Below are 21,398 nucleotides of genomic sequence, written 5' to 3'. Positions count from 1 at the left end.
GAGAACAACAGAACGTAGGCTATAGAAGTGTTACTTTCGGGTGACAACATTACTTTCTTGTGAAAAAGTTGGCTGTATGGCTTGTTGGAAATTTAAAGTTGTGAACTCAGGATTGAAGGTTTTTCACAACCATGTGAAAAAACAGTTGTTGGAGTCATGAAAAATCTGCCACACGAGTTTGTGAAAGTTGTACGGCAGGTAGGGACCCCTGTACTTCTGTCAGGAGGCCAGACTGCTCACAGGGAGAGATTCAACAGACTGCCCTTTGCCAAGATACGGTCTGAGGCATCACGGGAGCCACTTGACTGTGGATCCTTTCCCAGCACCATCTATATTGGAAATAGCAACTCTAAATGCTCTGCTCTACTTATCGATGCTTTTCCTCCCCCACTCTTCCTCTGCTGCTCATCAGGGCTCCTTATTCCCTCTCACAAGAAGTTTTCATTTTAAAGTGACTTAATCATTTTAATAATACGGTATTAGTGCCAAATTAATGAGTTCCTTTCAAGAGGTAGTTTGAAGTGAGATTGTGTATCTTTTATACAAAAGGAAAAATTATTTTGAGATCACTTTTATATAATGTAATTATGGACTTCTCACAACTGGAAATAGGGCGTATTGGATTAAAATCAGTGGAAAAATGATTATTGAATTTAAAAGCATTAATTTATGTTTATTCAATAATAAAAAGATGTCATCAGGATTACATTTCAAGGCACAGCCATGCACTTTCTGTTAAAGTTGTCTAAATTTGTCTCTCGTGGTGCTGCTAAAATATTCCGTATCTTCTACGATCATAGTGCCTCTGAGACTCTTTCTCTTTGAGCTCCTTTTTCCAGAGTGCCTAGTGGACATGCAGGCTGTCCAGATATGCAGGAGGAAAGTACAGCACTGCAGTAACTCATCAGACAGCAAGGAAGAAAATCATAATTGAAATTATAACCACACCACCCTTGCAGAAAGCAGGAAAGGGCACCAATAAAGAACAGATCCAGGGCTCACATTGGTGAAGAGGATCAAGTTGGATAAACACTATTTCGAGGGAAAAATTTCTAAGAAAACTCAGTTGTGATCACCATGGCTGGTGATCCAGGAGTGGCTCCAAGCCACGTTACTTCTCTCATGGTGCAGCATACGAGTGGGGTGCAAGAGGGTCCCATGGAGGAAATGCCTTTCAGCAGGGGCTCACCAGGAGCACCAGCCCTGGAGCCGGGCCCTCCCTCCTGGCCAGTGCAATGCTACAGGGTTTCAGAGGAGAAACTGGCAGCATGGAAAAATACCAGTCTCCCTTGCCCAGGTTGTCCAGTAGCAGAGGTGGGCACAAAAATGTTCAGGTCCTATCTGAACAGCCCCCTGAAAACTGTGCTTGAAGGGTCTCTCATCTGTATTAGGGCCCAACTTCCATCTCACACCATATCCCAAACAAGGCACTGGCCAGGCTTTCTTTTCTGGTTTCCTGGCCTATTTCCCCTGCTTGAACTTTGTCCTGGTGTCTGTCAGTCATCATATAGGCTGCATTTATTTAATCCCAGTCCTCTGCTTCTCCTTCTATTTTAGCACAGTGTTCACTAATTGGGTCTACCACATCACTAATCCCTGAACCTAGAAACTGAGATTCACTCCCCCCCCCCCCCCAAAAAAAAAAATCCAGACTCAACCTATGAGAAAATTCTAACCCAAAATAGGCAGTGTTTTAAAGCTGAGGTCCCCTTGATTTTGGCTCCTTTGCACCTTTCAGAAAGGAAGCCTTTCCAGGCTTGGGCAAGATTCATCACCAGAAGCACAGAACAGTAATCATGAAGAGAAGCACCCAGCTGTGATTCCCCTCTCCATCTGCGCTCCAGTCTCCCTCCTTCCTTAGCCTCTCTCTTGGCCCTGTGTCCTTACATCTCCCATATTCTTGCTCCCCATCCTTTACCTTAGGAACCTCTGCATTGCATCTATACCCTTGACAGTAAGAGAAGAGGTAAGTTAAAGAGCAGCTACCCAGCCATAAGGAAATGCCTGTTATCTGCCAGGGTGCAAAGGGGTGATGGAGGTCTGAAGGACAAGGCTGGAGAAGGAAGAGCTCTTTTAAAGGCCACTGCCTAAAAACTGTCAGGAAAAATGCTCCAAGAGCTCACTGCAGGTGCTCCTTGTATTACCTTTTCATGCAAGGTTTGTGCAATGTTGCAAGGCAGGTCTGTGCTCATTCCATTTTTACTTCTTTTTAAAGAAGGCCTAAGCTCCCATACAGCTGATAACAAGACATCTCCAGATGTCCCTCAGTTTAGGAACACCTGAGCATGCTGGGTTACAAGATGACCAGAGGGAGGGGTCATCAAAGGAGAGGGACCAAGCCACATTTATCCTACAGGTACATTAAACCCATGGCTACTCTGGAGTAAGTTACTGCAATTTTACACTGGAGCCTTTTACTTCCAGGTAAATAAAGATTAAAGCAGTTTAAATAAGGCTCAGACTGTTTAAAATACCAGGCGTCTCATCTTACATTATAGCCTGATGAGACAAAGGTCTGTTTGAATATGTCCTTATATTTTATGCTATCATATATACACACACGGTCTTTCATAACAGAAGCCTGATCCTCGAGTTGCAGCCTCAACACTACCTGTAACGAAAGCAGCCAGCACATGCTGGGATTGCAATAGAGGAGGCTTTTAGCAACATCTCTGTAAGAGCACCTGGCATTCCCTGTTACAACATAGCTTATAGGTTTTCAGTTGCTGCAAAGTTATTAAGACTGATTATCCCCTAAAAAGTTCTCAAAAAAAAAAAAAACACAAAAAAAACCCACAAAACACACACACACAGGAATGCAGAAACCCCATGTAAATGACTACAGACCTCTCTGACTTCTTCAGTTCTTACAAACTGCAGAGGCTCCAAGAGGTGGTGCAAGAACACGGCCCATGGTAGGGAGTCACACAGGCCTGCCTGCTTCTCTGGGAGGAACCCACTGCAAGTTTGCTAACCCTCCTCCTCGACTTTCCTCCCCACCTGCAGACCTCCCCACCTATCCTCCAGGCACCGCAACCAAGAGCAGAGATGGGGGAGAGCAGCGTAGGCTGAGGTAAGAGACAGAGCCAGATGGGTCTGGCTGCAATTGCAGGCACATCCTTCTTTGCAGGATGCGAGACAGTGCCCAAAACTGCCGAGTGCTGATGGCAAGAGCTGTGAAGCACACTGGCAAAGGGTTTTGTTCACACTCCAAGAGCAGCAGATTCCTGTGGAGTAGCTACTGCAGCTCCTGCCCCCATTCGATGTTTTTTTTTTTTTAAAAAAAAAAAAAAAAAAAAAAAAAAAAAAAAAAAGCTGCTGCTAAAAGTTATATCTCCTGCTAGTGCCCCACTTAATAGTTAATATAACTCCTTGGGACCGTACACTTTGCTTCTGAAAAGCAAATGAACAGAAGTCTCCAAAGAAGTCTTGCTCACGTACAAACTCTGCTTGAAAGTGTGAAATTCTGAAAATCAAATGCCGGGAAATGCCTGCATAGTTTTGATTTGCTTCCCCTAGCTGAAAATAAATACATAAGTTTAAATGTGCCATTTTCATCTGCTTTATGAATGCTTGAGTTTACAGCCTTAAACGTTCCCTCAGGAGAGGTGGACTGGGGAGTGGGATGGGAGGGGGTGCAGGGAGGCACAGGGGGCTGCCAGCAAATGAAAGCCATCACGAGAAAGCTCTCCAGCACTGCAGAACAGCTCACAAAGCTCCCGGCAGACTTCCCATTCACAGCACAGGGGCCATCCATTTTCTGTCCCGGGCCATCGTGCTCTTTTGAGCCACTAGTTTTAAAACCAAAATCCACTCCTCAAAAGGAAGCCTTTAAATGTCTAGAAAAACCTTGAAATCCCCTGAACTGACCCTTTTCTTTCTTCTTAAATAAATGCTGAATACTGATTTCTGAGAGGACTTAAGAGTGCCACAAGCAATGCTGTTAACCACTTCTGATCAAACTTAAGTCTTTGCAGAGTTGGATTCATGCAACCTACTGCTTCCACAACCAGGTTCTTGGAAATTCGTTTCCAGGACTACTTATCTGCAGTTGCTCCTTAGAGGTTGTTACAGCTCTCCAAATGTTCCTCCCATACCACAACTACTTTTTTAGACCATTTGCAACACTGTTTGCTTTAACACCACTGCAAAGCAAAGTGACCAACTGACAGGAACGAAATACATGCTCCTAAAGGGATAACCCAGAAGGACAAAGCAGAGGTTTTGTCCTGAAGCAAAGGGGACAGAACAAATGGGAGAAGAGAAGAACTTGTCTGTCTGTATTTTAAGTGTCCATTGCAGAGAGAAGCAAAACATGGTAAGGGCCACTCAGCTTCAGCAAACTGGTTCTGCTTTAAGCTTTTCTGTCCTTCAAGGCCTCCTGGTGAAACTCAGCTTGAAAGACCAGCTGTCCATCCATGAGCTGCTTCTCCTCTCAGAAGCTGCTGGAAGACCTTATGCAGAAGCCACTGAGGGTTTCTGGTCCCCTTATTCACACCCTGGCTAATGCAATGTAGCCAGGCTGGTGGAAGATGAGCTAAAATACCTTTTGTAGTCCCTAAGGGAGCCAAACTGTCTTCCAGAACTGAAGCTGGACCTAATCAATTTGCGGTCGCTGGTGACAACTCCTTGAGCCAGGTACCAATTGCACAAAACATCCCCTAAGGGGGGCGAGAAACATACACAATGTAGAGCAAGGATCAGACCCCAGCTGTAACAGCCCTTCTGCAAGGGCCCAACTTGCTGTTCCTCTCTGTGTGCTCCGCTTGGCACTGCAGAGTGAATAAGGAAAAAGAGAGCTAACCTCACTTTTGCAGTAAGCCTCTTCTCTCCCATAGTCCTGGTTACTGGTAGAGGCAGACACAGGAGGAACTACCAGCTACCACTTCAGCTTCAGACAGACAAAACATGATAAAGATGTTCTCAGGGAAGTCCAAAATCTGGCAGGTAAAGAGTCAAACCTCACAGTGACTTCATCATCCCTACAGACATTGTACAAAAAGCACAGCAAGTTCTCCAAAGCAGTGAAATAATCCTTGATGTGGGCCACCACCACCAGTCAGGCACTGCTTATTCCCCAACATTAAGTAACCAGCCACATACCTTACACCAACCCTCCACCCAAAAGGGAGCTCTGCTAGCTGGTACCAACATCCTGCTCCCTCTCCCCTAGGGTCCACCCAAAGCATCTTTCTACTCACCAAACAACTTGCCTTGCTGAAGCCGCCTGCTCCCTCCCAGGAGCCAGCCTGCGAGGCCTCCTGCCCATGCACTGGCCTCACTGATCTCCCTGACAGCACACACATGGGGAAAGAAGGTGGCTCAGCTCATTTCCTTTGCCAGCAGCCTGTGCTAACAGGCAACCCCTTGCTGCACTGCAGAGGTAGCAGCCCCTTCTCCACCAACAGCCCACTGCTGGGCTGACCCCCAGCTGGCTCAACCACAGCTCCCTCTCTAGACCTCAGTACCTCTGTGCTTACTTACACCTGCTGCAGATTAAATGGGATCTGGCCCATTTAAGTTTTATTGCAACAGCTGTAAAAGCTTTTCAGCATCCAAACGAGTTTCTAGGGGGGAAATACTAGCACGGATCTCATTGGCAGCAACAAACACAATATGAGGTTTTCCTCAAACTGAATTACATTTAGATCCAGAAGTTGCCTTCACTTACGCTGAGCAGCAGGCAGGTTACTCAGCTGCCCCTGCCTAATGAGGCGCTGCGTGCTAGCCAGGCTGTGCTCTCACAGCCTGTGGCTGTGAGCTCCTGCTCAAGCATAAGAGCTTCCAGGTACATGAGAGAGACTGTGTTCCTGGAGATTTTACTGCTGCTTACATCATGTGATACTCATTTGACCATGGTAACTCCATTGCATCCTAAACTCTATTTTGCAGTGATCTAGCTTGGGTTAACTGCAGGAGTCATTGCCACTCAAAAAAAAAAAAAAAAAAAAAAATTAAATAAAGCAGAGCCAGCAAAATCATGTCTGCTGGAAAAAGACAAAACAGTAGCAAGAAACTGGAACCAAAGCTGGAACCAAGCTCCCCTGATGGCTTCTGTAATTACCTGGGACAAATCCTTGCACCTTCCATTTTTCCAAGGGGAATGCTGCGAATGTAAAGAATACCAGAGAGAACAAAAGCCTCTTCTCAGACAAGGTCAGAAGAATCTTGTTGCCAGTTCTCTCATGACAAGGAGCTCCATTCTCCTTGCCTGTATCCAAATGAGATTTTTATGGCTGTCGGGGGTGCTAGCCCACAGTTAACAGTGGTTTGACAGGACAGTAGTGGCCTGGCTGTTTTACCTTCCTCCAGTTTACTTTTGATTATACAGGAAGAAAAACTGTTTAAAATATTAAACCATGTGTGTGTTTGCATGTGAACTTACTGAATTGTTGTTACCTGAAATAAGACAGTATTTCAGAAAGTTAAATTAATGAAAATGCTAGAAGAACATTATACTGTTTTGCTGTAAAACCCTCCGTTAGAACATCTCCTTTGGTTTGGCACTGGTGTCAGGAGTATTCTTCCCTTTATAGCACAAAGGGTCACGTCAGAGAGCTTCCCTTTTCATTCAACATTAAAATGTGCTGTGTGGTCACTGTGAGCCTGGAGCAGAACATGCTGGGCTGGTCAGCAGCTCAGCCCCTTTCACTTTTGACATATTTCTTTTATAAATGCTGAATTGCTTTTTCCAGTCCTTATACCTCTCCTGTGTAGGTCACTTTTTATTAATTATTACTTGAAAAATTTTTTGTACGTGGCCAATGTGATGCTCAAACCACAGATGCAGGTGTGGCTGCTTGTTGACTGAAGTCCTCCCCACTCTGGACTTGTACAGAAACAAACTTCCTTGGCAGGGCCACACATTGCAAGCAGACATCATCCCTACTGTATGCCTGATGATCGTACGCCGTGCTCCGACTCCCTGTTACAATGCCTAAAACAGGCTGCACACAAAACTAAAAGCCAAAGCCGAGCTCCAGGAAGCCTTTTGGGACAAAACACACCTTTTATGGGAGCATAAAGAGAGCAAGGAAAGGAAGGACGAGAGGTGTCCACATCCACACTGAGAAGGAACTGTGCTTCTCTGAGCTGAGCGAGAAGGTCTATTCAGGCCTCATTCAGGTCACAGGGACCAGGAATACCCACTCCCCCAACCTTGTTTCAGCAGCTTTTGCAAGCAATGAACTGCGCTTGTGAACTGTGAAGAATTTCTAGTGTTTCTCTTTTCATAGCTTCCATTATTCCCTCAATTTATGAGGCAGCAAGGAAAAAATAACTACCACACACATCCCCCAACATCACAACAAAGCCTTCTTGGCTGCTTTTTAACAAGCTTTTACACAGTATTAAAAGTATGTTTTATTTTCTGTACAATTTTCATCCAAATCTCCAGGCATGGAAATGTCCACTGTGTCCCCGTAAAAAGTTACAGATTGCTCTGTTGCCATGAGACACCCCTTAACTATCCATGAGGGGCACAGAGCGAGAGCCGTCATGATCAAGTGCTGATGCTTTCTAAATGCTGGGGAGGACAACAGGAAGGAGGGAGAGGGGGAGGCCGCTCTGCTTCACAGTTGAGCCTCAAGCACACGGAGCTTCTGCCTGCTCCCTGGGGAACAGGAGAGACGCGCTCAAGTTCACGTCATCGTTCGTGTTTAGTGTTTGAGTCGTTGCGTTCAACCGTCACCCCGTTTCCGTTTCGCGTCATCTCTTTCCTGTTCCAGTCCTTCTCCACGTAAAATTCGGCTAGCACAGGGCAGTGGTCTGAAGCGACGCCACCCCAGGACCAGTTATCAGGAATCCATGGGTTTGTAAGACCTTCTCTAACAACAGCCCAGTGACCTGCGTGAGAAAGAATTGCGGGCAGAAAGATTAGTATGAATTGGATCTCAACCCATTTCCACAACCTTGCGAATCCTTCAGCCTACTAAATAATGCAAGGCAGCCTCACCAGCAGCTATGGAAAGTCACTATACATAGAGTAACGTTACCCGCGTGTGACACAGAACACCAACCTCACAAAGGTTATAAAATCCAACTGAAGAGACATTCTACCTGTGAAAACCTTTTTCAAGCTCCGACTGATCCAGATGTTATCCAGCGACTTAGATCCTTGAGGGTTCTTTGTGCTGATATTGGTAAAAGTATTTGAAGGGACCAAGTGATGGAATTTTTCCTTCCTTAGTATGTCGTGGTCACTGCTGTCTGGGGCCTGGTTAAAATCCCCTAGGATGATCACGTCTTTTTCCCCTAGAAAACAGAAAAATCAGAAAGAAAAAAGAAATGAGTGAAGGAAAAGAGCATGCATTGCTTAAATACAAAATGGAGGGGAGATAATAGCAGGAGAAAAAATACAACTACTGAGTAGCAACACTGACATTATTCTGCACTACTGAAACTTACACTGTTTAAAGCTGTTTTTCATTAGCTACTTATTTATGGCCATTCTGATCATGACAATTTAAAAAATCCAGTACACATTTCATGCCTGTTTGTTTTTAAACATCACCTCAACTATACAGGTAATGACAGACTCAAAGACTAGCTTATTTCTTTCTTCAGCAAGATACACATCTCCTCCAACTTGTCTTAACATTGTCTTTTACAGCTTTGCTGTGAGTGTCAAGGACACTTTTGCAAGAAGCTCAGGAAGACATAGCCTTACACTAGTATATACCAGAGTCCCAGAAGTGCAGTGCTCATTCTAGACCGACGCATTTCAGAAATCTAAGAGAAAACCATGAGCAGCAGCCTGCAAGCCTGATGGCAGAGAATTAGTTCACAAACCCTATGGACACTCAGTGTCTACAGAAGCTTTCATTTGCCTGGCTCTCTGAAGAAATACTGCTGAACTCGAGAAATCTTAGAATTTCTCTAAGGCTGTATTCTCAAAGAAGCTAAGAGGATTACCTGAAACGCTCATTCAAAAACCCTGTCTTCACGTAGACAAAAAGAACTTGAATTTCAATTACATTATATTTACAAGCATAATGACGCGAGAAAGGAAACTAATTCTGTGTGCACAAGGTGTGCTCTCCATAGCTGCACAGCTATGGATGGCGGTATCCTGGCTGTGCACTAGTGTGAGAGGGGAACGTGCATGCCCTGGTGCCCATCTCAAACTCGGGCCAAAATTTTGTGATATGCAGACTTCTGCCAGCTGACTAAAGAAATTGCTGCATTACAGCTTGGTATGGGAAAAGAAGGAAGCTGCTAAAAGGAGACATAAGTGCATCAAAAATTATTATAAAGCTGACCTCTGAGAAGAGGACTATTAAACTCTGAAAGCCCTTTGCTTTCTGGCTCCTGCGTAAACCTGCTCGTTTGGTGCTGTTGCGCCAGAAGCAGCTGTCCAGGAGAGGGAGCACAAGCTAAACAGCAAAATCTCTTCCACTCTCCTCTGCCTTCAGTGCTCGAAACAAGGACTCGGAAAGGGTGGGAGGGCGCAGGGCCGGCAGCTCACCCGATGCTTACAGACTTACAGATACGAAAACTTTGCAACAGAACCCTGATGCTTGCTATGATGCAGAGGGGAGATTAAAAGTGATGAAACCGTAGTTTCTCTACCCTTTGCAAGCCACAGATCATACTGCAAATTACATGCTGTTTAAATATTATTCTATAAGGTGTTAATGGCAGTGGCCCTCCTACCTTAAAAAAACCTACCAACAACACGAACCCAAGCTATTTTCAGGTCCATCAGAATTGAGAGAAAAATCAGTGTCTGTTTAATGGGGAGGGACAGAATCACTCTGGAAGGAATTGGTTTACTCTCATGATTCCAACACCAGAACACAAGTTGCATCTATGAAAAAATGATTAAATAGCGCCTCTGAAATGTAGGCTTCTGCCTTTGCAGCTAAAATCTTCGCCAGACAGGCATTCCCTTCCTGCACAATAACGAGCAGCATGCTTGCTGTGACCAAGGAGGCCTCATTTATGCATGTCTCCCCCCCACCCCCCCCCAAAAAAAAAAAAGTTTTGCATGTCTTCCCACAAAAAACAAACAAGATCTCTTGCTTGACAAGAACAGGAAAATGAATCTGATCATATTACGTCTGGGTGTCATGTGACTGTAATGCAGCATCACAGAGAAACCATAAAAGGGTGCTGAAACGTAACCACTCTCAGTCCTTCAGGATTAGTCCTGGGTGCTTAATGGGCAGGGACAGAACCAGTCCAGCAGCACTTGTTTCCTTCCATGCTTTCAGCTCAGCCATGTAAATAGGGAAGGCTACTCTAGAAAGCTTTGGAGCACATCCTTAAGGGGGTCAGAAGTGACAGAGAGGCAGTAATTGCAGTATCGCAATCCTGCACAAATATTCACATGTCTTTTAGCAAATCCTCAAGCCTCTTTCCCTTACACGAAAAATCTATTAAAAATTAAAATCACAAATGAAAAATTTCACTGACTGTTCGGTTCTGAACTGTTTAGAAAAAAAGCAGAGGCTAAAGCAACCTACACCTAGATGTGTTCTCAGAAGCAGGTAAGAAGTCAGTGTGGTGCACATACAGGAAGTGAGTCACTATACTCTTATTTTAAACTTCCACCTGCAGAATAACTGAGTATAAAATCATAATTCAACATAAAGGTTACAGAGATGGAATAGGCTGTGGCACAGTAAACAATAAAGAAGCCAAACTTCATTTAGCCAGCACATCACTGAGGGAAAGGACTGCTTCTGGTCTTCTCTTGCAGAAGCCTGCAGGGTTTCACGGAACTGCAAATCAGTCTGAAAAAAAGCTGGGCAGCCCACCTGCGCTCAGCAGAAAGAGCAGACAAGACCAGCAGTGGTCTAGATAACCACCAACTGCATAGCCTCTTATTCTGGTTCACTCCGAAGCAGCCAGCTCCCAGCTGTGCTCCCACCTCAGCCAGCTCCTGCAACAGCAATACCACATGCAGCAGCCCCACACTTTCATGTCTTGCCCCCAGCCCTTGATGGACATTGAGCAGCAGAAGCAAAGTAAACAGGCCTGCCTGGATCCTCCTGGGCGGGTGACAGTTGAGGTAATGCTTGTGGTACTCTGTCATGACTTTCTTCTCTTGCAGAAAGTCAGGTTTGAGCCTGCAGAACTACTACTGCCCCTCCGTACCTGGTGCTGCTCTTCCTCCCACAGGAGGGATCCATTATCTGCAAGTGCTGCCTCCCCAACCCAGTTTCTGCAGCAAAGGTCCCTCTCAGAGGCAGATTACATCGTCCCCAAGAGCCCATGATCTCTGTCTGGGGGGACAGCCTCCAGCAGACAGGCGCACGTGTCCCCTTCCCGCTCAGGGTGCTCTCAGGCTCTCGCAGTGAGATCCACTGAGCTCAAAGTGACCACGTGTGTGGTGACAGAGAACTCCCTAGGGGAGGAAAAAAATCAGTTCTGTTTTCAAATTTATCTTCAAATCCACAAAGTACTGTCTACTTTTAATAGTTTCTGTGCCTGGCTCTGTCAGCAAAGAAAAACGCTGCCTTCACTCAGTCTCTTTTGCTGTAGTGGCTGAGCGCTTCCACTGGGGCTACAGCCTGTTCATCTGCTCCAGTGTGCCAGTGCGATCTGCAGAGGGACTTCCAGCGCGCTGAGAGAAAGGTAATTGCCTGCAGGCAGTCTGCAGCGTTGAATTTCACTGTCCTGCAGGGAACTGTGAAACCCTCCTTTTCTTCCTGGCAGTCCAAAGAGATCGCAGTAGGACACTCTCCTCTGACTTCCCTGTGCCCTGAATCAGTCCCCTGATAAATTCCATAGACCCTTAGCCACCAAATCCTTCCTGAAGAGAGTAATGACCAGATCATGAGGAGCATAGGGCAGTAGAAAGGCTGGTAAGAAGCTCCCTAATGCCTCTCAAAGGTTTTCTAAGCCTTGACTCCGATGCATGGAAAATCTGCAGAATGTGGCCATGCTGGACAGGAGAAAATTACTAAGCCAACAACCTGGTCCACAGATCATAGCAACTACTGGCACATCCAGCCTAGAGCACACATAGTCATCATACTGAAGCTGGACAGGTGGGGTGATGGAAACAACACAGGAACTTTGCTACCAAGGGTTAGCTACTAGCAGCGAACAGCCCATGCGCCTCTGGTACTGCTGAAGAGAAACAAAGGGGAACAAGGAAACCAGGACCCACTGGTCTATTGGGAGCAATATATGGACACTGCTGCTGTGGGAGGAGCAGGCATTGCATGATGCCTGAATTTCCTCAGATGCTCAGGTGTCTCTTTGTAAGAATGACAGATAACAAAGTAGTTGTCTTAGCAAAATGGGATCAGAAACTAATAAATCTACCGAGTATCCACAGCAAAATCAGTCTTAATTACTCATATCTTATGGACTTACTCGGAAGGAAGTGAAGGACTGCAGTAATTCCATGCATGATATTGATTTTGGCAGGGTAATCCAGTACTTCGAAGTAATATGCATACTACCATTTGTTTCTGAAACAAGGCCTGTATCCTACAAGCTTGGAGAAATTTGAAGCTTGGAGAAATTTGAATCCCTTCTTATGTGATAGACTGAGCCAAGAGCAAGCACACTCCAGTAATGTGTGCACCATATGAAAGGGAAAACATGAAACAAAAAGAAGCCCTGATGTTGTCAATCTAAATTTAGATCCAGCGGAAATGTAACTCTGTTGACTTCAGAAGAGCTACACATTTATCTGTGTCTCAATTCAACCTTCTGGGATTAAGCAAATGATCTTCAGCCTTGTTTATCTTCAGCTTTTTCAATCTCAAGATATGTGGACAAATACGTAAATCAGTAGCACTTAAAAACAGCTCTGACTGACTTGCAGCTCAAAAGGAAAAACAAAAGAACATGTATAAAAACTGCAGACACCACTTGTGTTAGAGAAGATGGGCACTGATGCTTCCAAGTGACTAACCTTGCAAAACTGGGCCAAGTTGAAAATCACCATGCATGTAACCTTGCAACCCTTCTGTGCCTTTGTTAAGGAGTAAACAAAGGGCTAAATTTTTTTATTCCTATAAAAAGATTACCAACACCACTCTGAAAATGAAACATGCTGTTTTGCTCCATGGGAAACTGAACGTTACTCATCCTGGCATAAAACCAGAGCAACTAATTTGAAATCAACAGAATTATTCTGCATATTCCACCCATATAACGGCAGGAAATGGTTTCTGGACTCTTGTTTCATTAGCGTGCATCTCCTGATTTGCACTAGGTTTTCCAACGTATTTCCAAATATCCAAAAGCAAACACATAGGATCTATTTCTTTTGGAAAAAAACATTAAGCTTTGTTCTGATCTCTGGTAGGTCTTATTTCCACAAAGCATTAAAGATGGGCTTAACCTTTGCATCCATATTTTCTTTTTGCTGAAGTTGGGTCTTATACTAGTATAAAATTATGAGGAATTTCAAGATTATTGGCAAAATAGTGTGCAAGTCAGTAGGGTCCCCTGTGCTAATTTTGTTAATTAGGATAGACTGTAAGATAATGAGCAGAGGAAAAACACATTTGCTATGCTATGGAGCATTCAAGTATAAATACTGGTCAAGATGGTGTGAAGCTGATGAGGATATCTCTGAACCTTCACAGGGACAGGTCTTCTTTCTTAATTCCTTTTGATTAGCCAGGATGACCGGTGTGCACATGAGAGCTGGCATGAAAACAATGCCATACCTTTCAGAGTCTCCTGCAGAGTCTGTGCAAAGGTTGCTAGTTTGTGGCTGTCGTGGTTCTTCCCTGTGTTCTCTCCTGCTGAGGGTGACAAGGCCAGATGAAGGTTAACCAGCGTTAGATCATTCATTCCAACCTGGGGGAGGAAGGAGGGGAAATCAATGCGATAAAACAGGACGAGGAAGGTCACAAAAGCAAAATCATATACCTACTTCATGTACTTTTACTAGTCAATCCTGGTTTCTAGAACTGTGCTCTGTGTATGCGGTTTTCTGTTGTTTTCTCTTTTTTTATGTTTTTAAGAATGCAAAGAACACATTTTGCAGCAATATCCTGCTACATTTTCAGTTCTGGGGAAAACTGATTTTCATAAGCAAACAGCTTCCTCCTGCAACAGCTGTCGAAAGAAGCCGACTGCTCATGAAAATCAGTTTATGCAACACCAGTTGCTAAAAGCTACAAATAATACCCTGGTCATTACATGGACTAGTTACTACTTTCTTGTGATCAGCCCTGACTTGCCACAGAGAATAATCAAGAAACTTAATGCACCTTGAAACAAAGTGCTGGCTCCCTGCAATCTTGTGTGTACCTTTTGGGACTCACTTCATCATCTGGCACAATTTTGACCTCTAATTTTGACCTGTTACATTTATTAGAAACTTCTCCCAAAACATTACCAGAGATGTCAAATTCCCCAGCTTGGACCCCTCCATCAAAGCCTGTGTGGAGGGAGGGTCTTTATGTTCATACAAACACCTGCGCAAGAACAGCGTGGAGAGAGCCACTTTCCAAAATGTGTAATGTTCCTAGATGCTTTTGGCCCAGTGAAAAAGCTTTAGGGTGGAAACTCTGCAGTATCCCAGGAATATAAGGGAGATCAGCCTGAGCCTCTCAGGAGCACTGCACTCCTGTGCATGTCCATCCTGCCTGCACTTACCCATTTCACTCCCAATTTTTGATACTGGCAAGACTCTCAGATCTGTGGCTGTCCTCTATTGGAGGCTCGCTCCTTTCTTGCTCAGTTAATTTGGTGAAGGCAGAACAAGGTGATGGGCGCCTTCTGCCACTCTCTCAGTGACTGAAGACACCGCCAAAGATCCACTGCCCCTCACATGCCCAGACACTGCCTTGTGGCAGGGCTTCCTCCCAAAGAAGCAGAGGAAAGGACTTATTCAGGTGATTTGCCTCACCTATTAAGACTCACTAAGCACCTTGCAGGACACAGGAGAATGCTAAATTGATGCCACGTATTAGCCTCATGTAAATTTTATGTTAGAAGATTGTGTCTCTTTCAAGCTTCTTATCCAAAATATTTTGATAAAAGCTCAACTCTATAAGGGTCTGTTGGCACAGAGGCAGTTACCTTGAAATGTGCAAGATATGGGTGAGGATATGAGTGCTTCCCATTGCCGTTAGTTTGTACATACTCCTGAGAAGAAGCATCTTTCAGTTCAATGCCGGCTGTTGCATCCCAGAGGAAGCCAGAATATTCAACCCCCTGGAATTAAAAAAGAGAAAAACTAATAATGACAAGAAGGTAAAACCAAAACATTCTGCCCAAACGCAGTCTCCTGGAAGCAACTTTTATCCAAACGTTTAGTCAACTCAGTATCACTGTTGGTACTGGTGGTGGCGTACATCACTCACAATATATGTAGTGGCAGTAAAGGCTGATGATACAGGTTTATGTCCTGCCTTGGCATCTGCAGAAGGCAGAAAGCCTAACTTGTTGCATTCAAGTGTAAGGAACAAACAGCATCCTAGACTACGAGGAGGAGGTAAAGAGAACAGGTGGAAAAGCTTCTTTACTTCACTCCTGGGCCAAAACTCACTCGCCATTAGATGTGGTAGGATCACTCCACAGGCCGTACCATCAACTTCACTGACAAGTCAGCGTACGGAGCTGAAATACATTTTGCTTTGGTACTCACAACTGCTTGCACCTGTATGCTGGCTATCAGGCAGCCAAGTAATTTTAGCACTGTTTGGTCCAGTCAACAATTTATTAAGCTGTTTTAATGTGTATAGGTAGAATACATTCAGGGTTACTGCCATAGTGAAAGATAAAGGTGCAGCCTCTTTTATGTGCGTGCTTTGGGCTGAAATGGCCTTCGTCTTCTGCTTTGCCAGACAAGGATTCTTGCTGGTGTAGTCAATAGCAAGGTAGTTCATTACCCAGAAGAAAACAGGGATTTTTCTGCCTAACTCTGTGTGGGAGTTCATGTCTCTGGCATCTTGTCTCTGTCAGCAGCCAGAAGCAGACTTTTAAGAGATGAGTATAAGAGAAATAAGGGTACACAGAGCCTGATCTTTGTCTTTACTGGCTGTGCCAAGGACTAGCACTCTGCTGGTTACACTTCCTATGGGTGAGGGCACCCAAACCACCACGTGTAAGAGCTGCCAACAGCCATGCCCTCCCTGAATGTTTCTAATCTTTGTCTGAATCCACTTCGCAATGAGTTGCACAATTTAATTATGTGCTGCAGGTACTTCCTTTGGTTTGTTTGAGAGCTGATGGCTCGTAATTTCACTGCGTGGCTATGTCTTATGCTATAAGAAAGAGCAAACAGTTGTTTCCTTTCTTTCTCTCCACAGCACACATTATCTTACAAATTTCTCTCATGTGCAAGCTAAAAATACCTAGGCTCGCTCAAGTCTCTTGGCATGAAAACTGGTCCAGACCTCTCAGCCCTGTCAAATTTCTCTGTTTTTTCTCCAGCTGGAGACTTTCATATTCAGTTCTCCACCCCTTTCTTTTCAGTTTCTGTCATCCTAGATGCCTTTTTGGCTGGTTTGGAGTGTGGAATTGGCATTTGCAGAAAATTACCTACTCCAGCTATGCTAGCAGCAGTAACTAATTCAAAACCTATCAGCCTTCTTTCATCACACAGACACCATTTTCCCTAGTATCATTTAAACCTGTTTCTCTTAGTGAATTATAATTAAATCCATCTCAAGGAAGTTTTCCATTCCAGCTACAATAAACTAGCACTATCTGCTCTGACATCTTCCTATAAGCCTTGAAAAAAAACAATTAAGGTCAGCTAAAATTCTTTGGTAGCTCCTTCAGATAATTCATCTTTGAAATACTGACAAGATTACTCCACCAGTTAGACGTCCAGTGTTTAAAAACTGAGTAGGTTACAAAGATGTGAAAAAATAAAACAGCTATTGACAGTTCACCCTCTATTCCCAGGCTCCAGATTATTTTGCATTAACCTGGTTGCCAAAAATCAGTATTTGGTAGAAGGGATGGCAGGGAGGGAGCAAGGAAGCCAAATGCAACAGAGGGTACCTCTGCCAAATGAAAGAATGTGTGGAAGCATAAGCCTGATATATCAGCCACTATTTTGCATTATTTAGCACTGTGGAGTATCCTGGCATCGGTCTGGATCAAAGATGCTATATAGTCAGAGTAACACTGCATTACTTTATCATACTGTATTTGTGTACAGAATTTCAAATCTCACAAACCTATCAACTAAACTAAGGGGTAGAATAGACTTTTTGGCTTAGTTATGGGTTCTGTAGCACAGCCAGATTTCCCTTCTGTTAAAGCATGGAAAAGAAAAAAAATCAGTAGACAACATTTTTATGCTTAGTTTCATCATAGACTTCTATAATTTGAGGAATCATCCCATGTCACATCCCTACCAGCAAAACAATGGTTTTTAATCATTCAGTCCACAGTCAAAACATCCACCATTATCTTTGCAAACATGGCTTGAGAAAGAATGGACTAAAGACTTTGGATTTAAGGTAGGACCTCTGAAAAAATACAGAGAATTATGAATAATTCTTGGAATAAAGAAACGACAAGGGGGAAGAACTCTGACAACTTTGCACAATTTTTTAAATTGGGTGTTCTAATGATCTGGCATAACAAGAGATCCTGGGAATAAAAACGTCCTGAAAGGGATTAGCTCTCTGCATTGAAACAAAAAATGTTGCCCTGAATTCTTTAAAACCTTGGGTATGTTCAGACCCTTAGTGTCTTTTCAATGGTTGCTAGAGTCTATCTTTTGTGGTGTTCATGTGTTATTGTATTCCCCCGCCCCGTTATTTCCCATTCTTGGGTTTTACTCAGGAAAGCAGCAAAAGTAGCTGCACATTGCAAAACACCATGGTCCATAAAATGTCACAATGCAAATGGTGATGCAACTTGTCTTGGAAAAGCCAGAAAAGAAGACACAGATTCTAAGCACTGCGATGAGCCTCCCTATGGGATATAACTACCACCACTCATTTAATAATGGCAATATTCAGAATAGACGAAGACAGCCTTATGTACTACTAGGCACCATTCATTTAATTACAGATCCTGGTTCTTGTTTCTGCCACACAACAGCACTTAAGTGTTTCAACTGCATTATGAGAATGACCATGTTCAATAGCAAGAGGCTTGAGCCAGAGCAGGACCTTGCTCCAAGGTCTCACTGGGGTTCTTAAAGGAGAAGGGAAGGATTACCCCCGAGTGAGATCAGCTTTGGGCACAATTAGCAGAGTCCACTCCAGTGTTGCTACACCCTGGATATTGTCAATAGTAGCAGATGCAACCGCCACTATCTTATAGGCTAGTACACTACTGCAGTATATATATATATATATATATATATATATAGATAGATAGATAGATAGATATACTCCCATGACATAAGATGCTGCAGGGAAAGGCATACTGCAGCACAATGCTGACTTTAAATAGAGCCTACAGTGTATTTTAAATATATGTGCAGAGCACTTTAGGGAATGCACAAGATAAGCTCCTTTTCCAGATGAGGACAGTGTGCTGCATAGCCCCTCTGCGGCACCTTCATTTGCAAACTAAGAAAATGGAAGGAGTTCCAAGTTCCAGCCGATGCTGGAGTACAGAACAGGCATCGCTGACTAGAATTCAGAAGAATTTCGAAGTACTTCAGCATGTCAGAAGCAAAATGAAGGACTATTTCCTTGTCTTAGTGTGTAGCCTTTCCTGTATGCTTCTGCACTGTTGCTATCCACCATACATCTCCCAAACACACAGACAGACACCTTCCTCCTTTATGCTACAGACTAAGGAAGATAATTCTCTGGAAAAGTCAATAGTGCAGCCAAACTTAAAACCATGTGAAAAGTCAGCTTAAAAGAGAAGAGTTACAAACCTCACCAAAAAAGATTTGCAAAATGCTTTGCCTTAAACAAAAAGGTTAGGTCCTTGGTTAGAAAGAGGGAAAAAGAAAAAAGAAAAAAAGTGAAGCAAAGTTCAAACTTAGGGATTAATGTACCTTATGTAGCTGGCCTGAGGGTTTTTCGGAAACAACACCCTTCCAACATCCTCTAGGGCCCTTCCACTTGCGGATGTTTGGCAACGTCGGCTGGTTCAGCTCCATACAAAACTGGAGAGGAAAAAAAAAAAAAGATCAGCTTTGTAGGTTAAAAAAAGACAGCAACAAGCATGCAAAGAGGCACTGATAGCTCATACCGAGGAGCACTGGCTACGCTCTACTGAATTATTAAACAAAAGCCACCTTCAAATGTGAGGCAGTCTCTGTCCCTGAGGTCAAGGAAGCTGCAGCAGCTAACCATAAAATTTGAGCTCCAGTTTTTAACACAGCAACAGCCTAAGCTAGCCCTCGTAAAAGGAACCTTGTTAATATAGAAAGAACAAAAGTATGTGCTTAGCACATATGAGGAATGCAAAAACTCTGCCCTCTGAGAAGGTTTCTGCGGGAGGAGGTCCGGGCCAGATTCCATGTGGGCTGACCCCTGGCTTGACATTGTTTGGAAACCACGTTAAAATAGCTCAGTGCAGCTGCTACAAGTAGAACTTGTTTTAAAAATATATACATTTGTTTTTCAGACTTTCCCCCTCCCTCACAACACCCCCATTCTTTCAGCGTAATTTTAACGAGCTGGGGTCTTTGGAAGCCACAAATAGCATCATCAGTAAAACTCAATGGCTACTTCTTTGACTGGAAAGGGAGTTCTGTGCTGTCTCCAAAGACATAACCGCACAACAGTCCTTAGGCTGTTGTAGTATGCACTCTTCCACCACCTCCTGCACCATCCTGGTCCTGCAGCAGAGGCAGAGAGATTTCACAGCCAGGCAGCTGAATCCTCCCAGAGGCAGGAAATCCCTATGTAACAGCACTGACTTCACTCCAACACTGACCCTGTCCCTCAGCTGCAGGGACAAAACAGGAGGAAGGGTGTAGTCCCAGCTCAGCGGCTGGTGCTCAGCGGACAAAATGAATCTTTGGGTTAAGACTCCTCTAACTTTGTGCCAAGGACACCCCAGGCCTCTGGCAGTGCTCAGAGGAGAGGAAGAGCTTTCTTCTCACTCCGTTTTGGGTCTGGAGTGAGGTGAGGGCTGAGACTGTCACAGAGCATCTGATCTCTGCAAACACTTCTGGTAACTCAAAAGTGCTTTCAAAAGAAATAACGAGTCAGTACCTTGAAGGCAAGGAAGCAGAAAGTTTAGGCTAAGAAACCTCAAACAAATTAACATGCCCAAGAGCATGCAGTGGGTACTGCGAGAGATCATAAATCAGAGGAAGGAGATCTTTATTACTACAGGGTATGTTTCAACATCTACAGTTTAATGGACAAGTAATAAACTACAACCATAAAATGTCTTCCAGAGACAAACCCCATAGACTGCTGTGCAAATTCTGTTCCAAGTTTCCAGCCTTTTTGGAGATGCTGTCAATAGACCTGCAGGATGTCAGCTGAGCTGCCATACTTTTGCCTGGCATTTTGTAGCCATAGGTACAACATATGCATTATGTGGTATATGCACTTTAAAATAGATGCTTTCTGGATGCTTAAGCCTTCTTGTGTATAAATGGATCAGCTGTATATACAGCAGATCTTTCTGATACTCTCCAGAGGCATTAGTCTTCCTGGACACAGTTGTATGGCCACAGCCCTGGGGACACATTTAGATTTCCAGGCATACAGTCATAGAGACAGCACAGTAACATCCAGCAGATCAGGGATGATAAAACTGTGGACAACCCGGAAAGCATTCGAGTCCACCTGGATATGATCTTGAGACTGAAAATAGAAAGAGATTATACCCTGGAAAACCCTTTTGGTTGATATCTAATACTTTTTGCCAGCAGTTTCAAAATAGAGCTCAATAGAAGGAGCTGCAGCCCTTTGCAAAGTTAATGTCCAGTCAAGATGTCTGAGGCTAGACTCTAGGTGAACTCTGGCAGGAAGACCAGGTATCAGCACGCACAGGCTGCACAGAAGAAATATGTGCACACAGCAGCAGTGGCTTAGAAGATAAGAAGCTATTAAAAATAATTGCTGTGAAAGAACAACAGGGGCTTTCTCCGTGTATCATTTTGTTGTACTGGAAACTCTACTGAAACAGCTGTTTTCACAGTGAAAGGCCATCTTCAGATGAGATCTTGCTTCCAGAATGCCATTCCAAAACAGGCAACACCACCACAAAGCAGAATTTCTAAGGCACATGATAACCTTTCCTACACTGATTCTCCACGGTGCGATGTGCTTCTGACCAAACACAGTTTGAAGAACTACAGTGATAACTGCACAAATAGAGACATTTCCTACATAGGTATCAGCAAAAGGTCGGGATGGCAGTTCTGAGTAGCTGTTATTCTTATGCCTATTTTATCTTCTCTTTTAAATAAACTCTGCTCTTTGATAACTGCCTTGTCTGCAAGTTCAGCATCCTGGAGGCTAAACCTGTAAGCATTTACTTCCAAGACATATGTAACTCAACAACCTTTTTGCCTCAGAAGGCTAAGA

At 44.0% G+C, this 21,398-nt stretch overlaps 1 protein-coding gene across 1 annotated transcript in view; it reads right to left on the bottom strand.

Moving 5' to 3' along the window:
* Window positions 1-7,337: 7,337 nt before the first annotated feature.
* Window positions 7,338-21,398, bottom strand: part of EEPD1 (endonuclease/exonuclease/phosphatase family domain containing 1) — a 71,199-nt gene continuing 57,138 nt past the window's right edge. The window contains exons 3-7 of the mRNA XM_062567904.1: window positions 18,902-19,012; window positions 15,001-15,135; window positions 13,638-13,770; window positions 8,059-8,253; window positions 7,338-7,845 (exon numbers count right to left, since the gene is read on the bottom strand). Of these exons, the coding sequence (XP_062423888.1) occupies window positions 7,646-7,845; window positions 8,059-8,253; window positions 13,638-13,770; window positions 15,001-15,135; window positions 18,902-19,012 (774 nt within the window). The 3' untranslated portion in view covers window positions 7,338-7,645. The remainder of the gene's footprint in view (window positions 7,846-8,058; window positions 8,254-13,637; window positions 13,771-15,000; window positions 15,136-18,901; window positions 19,013-21,398) is intronic.

Source organism: Rhea pennata, chromosome 2 (genome assembly GCF_028389875.1).
Source record: "Rhea pennata isolate bPtePen1 chromosome 2, bPtePen1.pri, whole genome shotgun sequence".
In the NCBI taxonomy this organism is placed as follows: domain Eukaryota; kingdom Metazoa; phylum Chordata; class Aves; order Rheiformes; family Rheidae; genus Rhea; species Rhea pennata.
The sequence above is the reverse complement of the archived record's forward strand: the minus strand, read 5'-3'. Positions and strand labels throughout refer to the sequence as shown.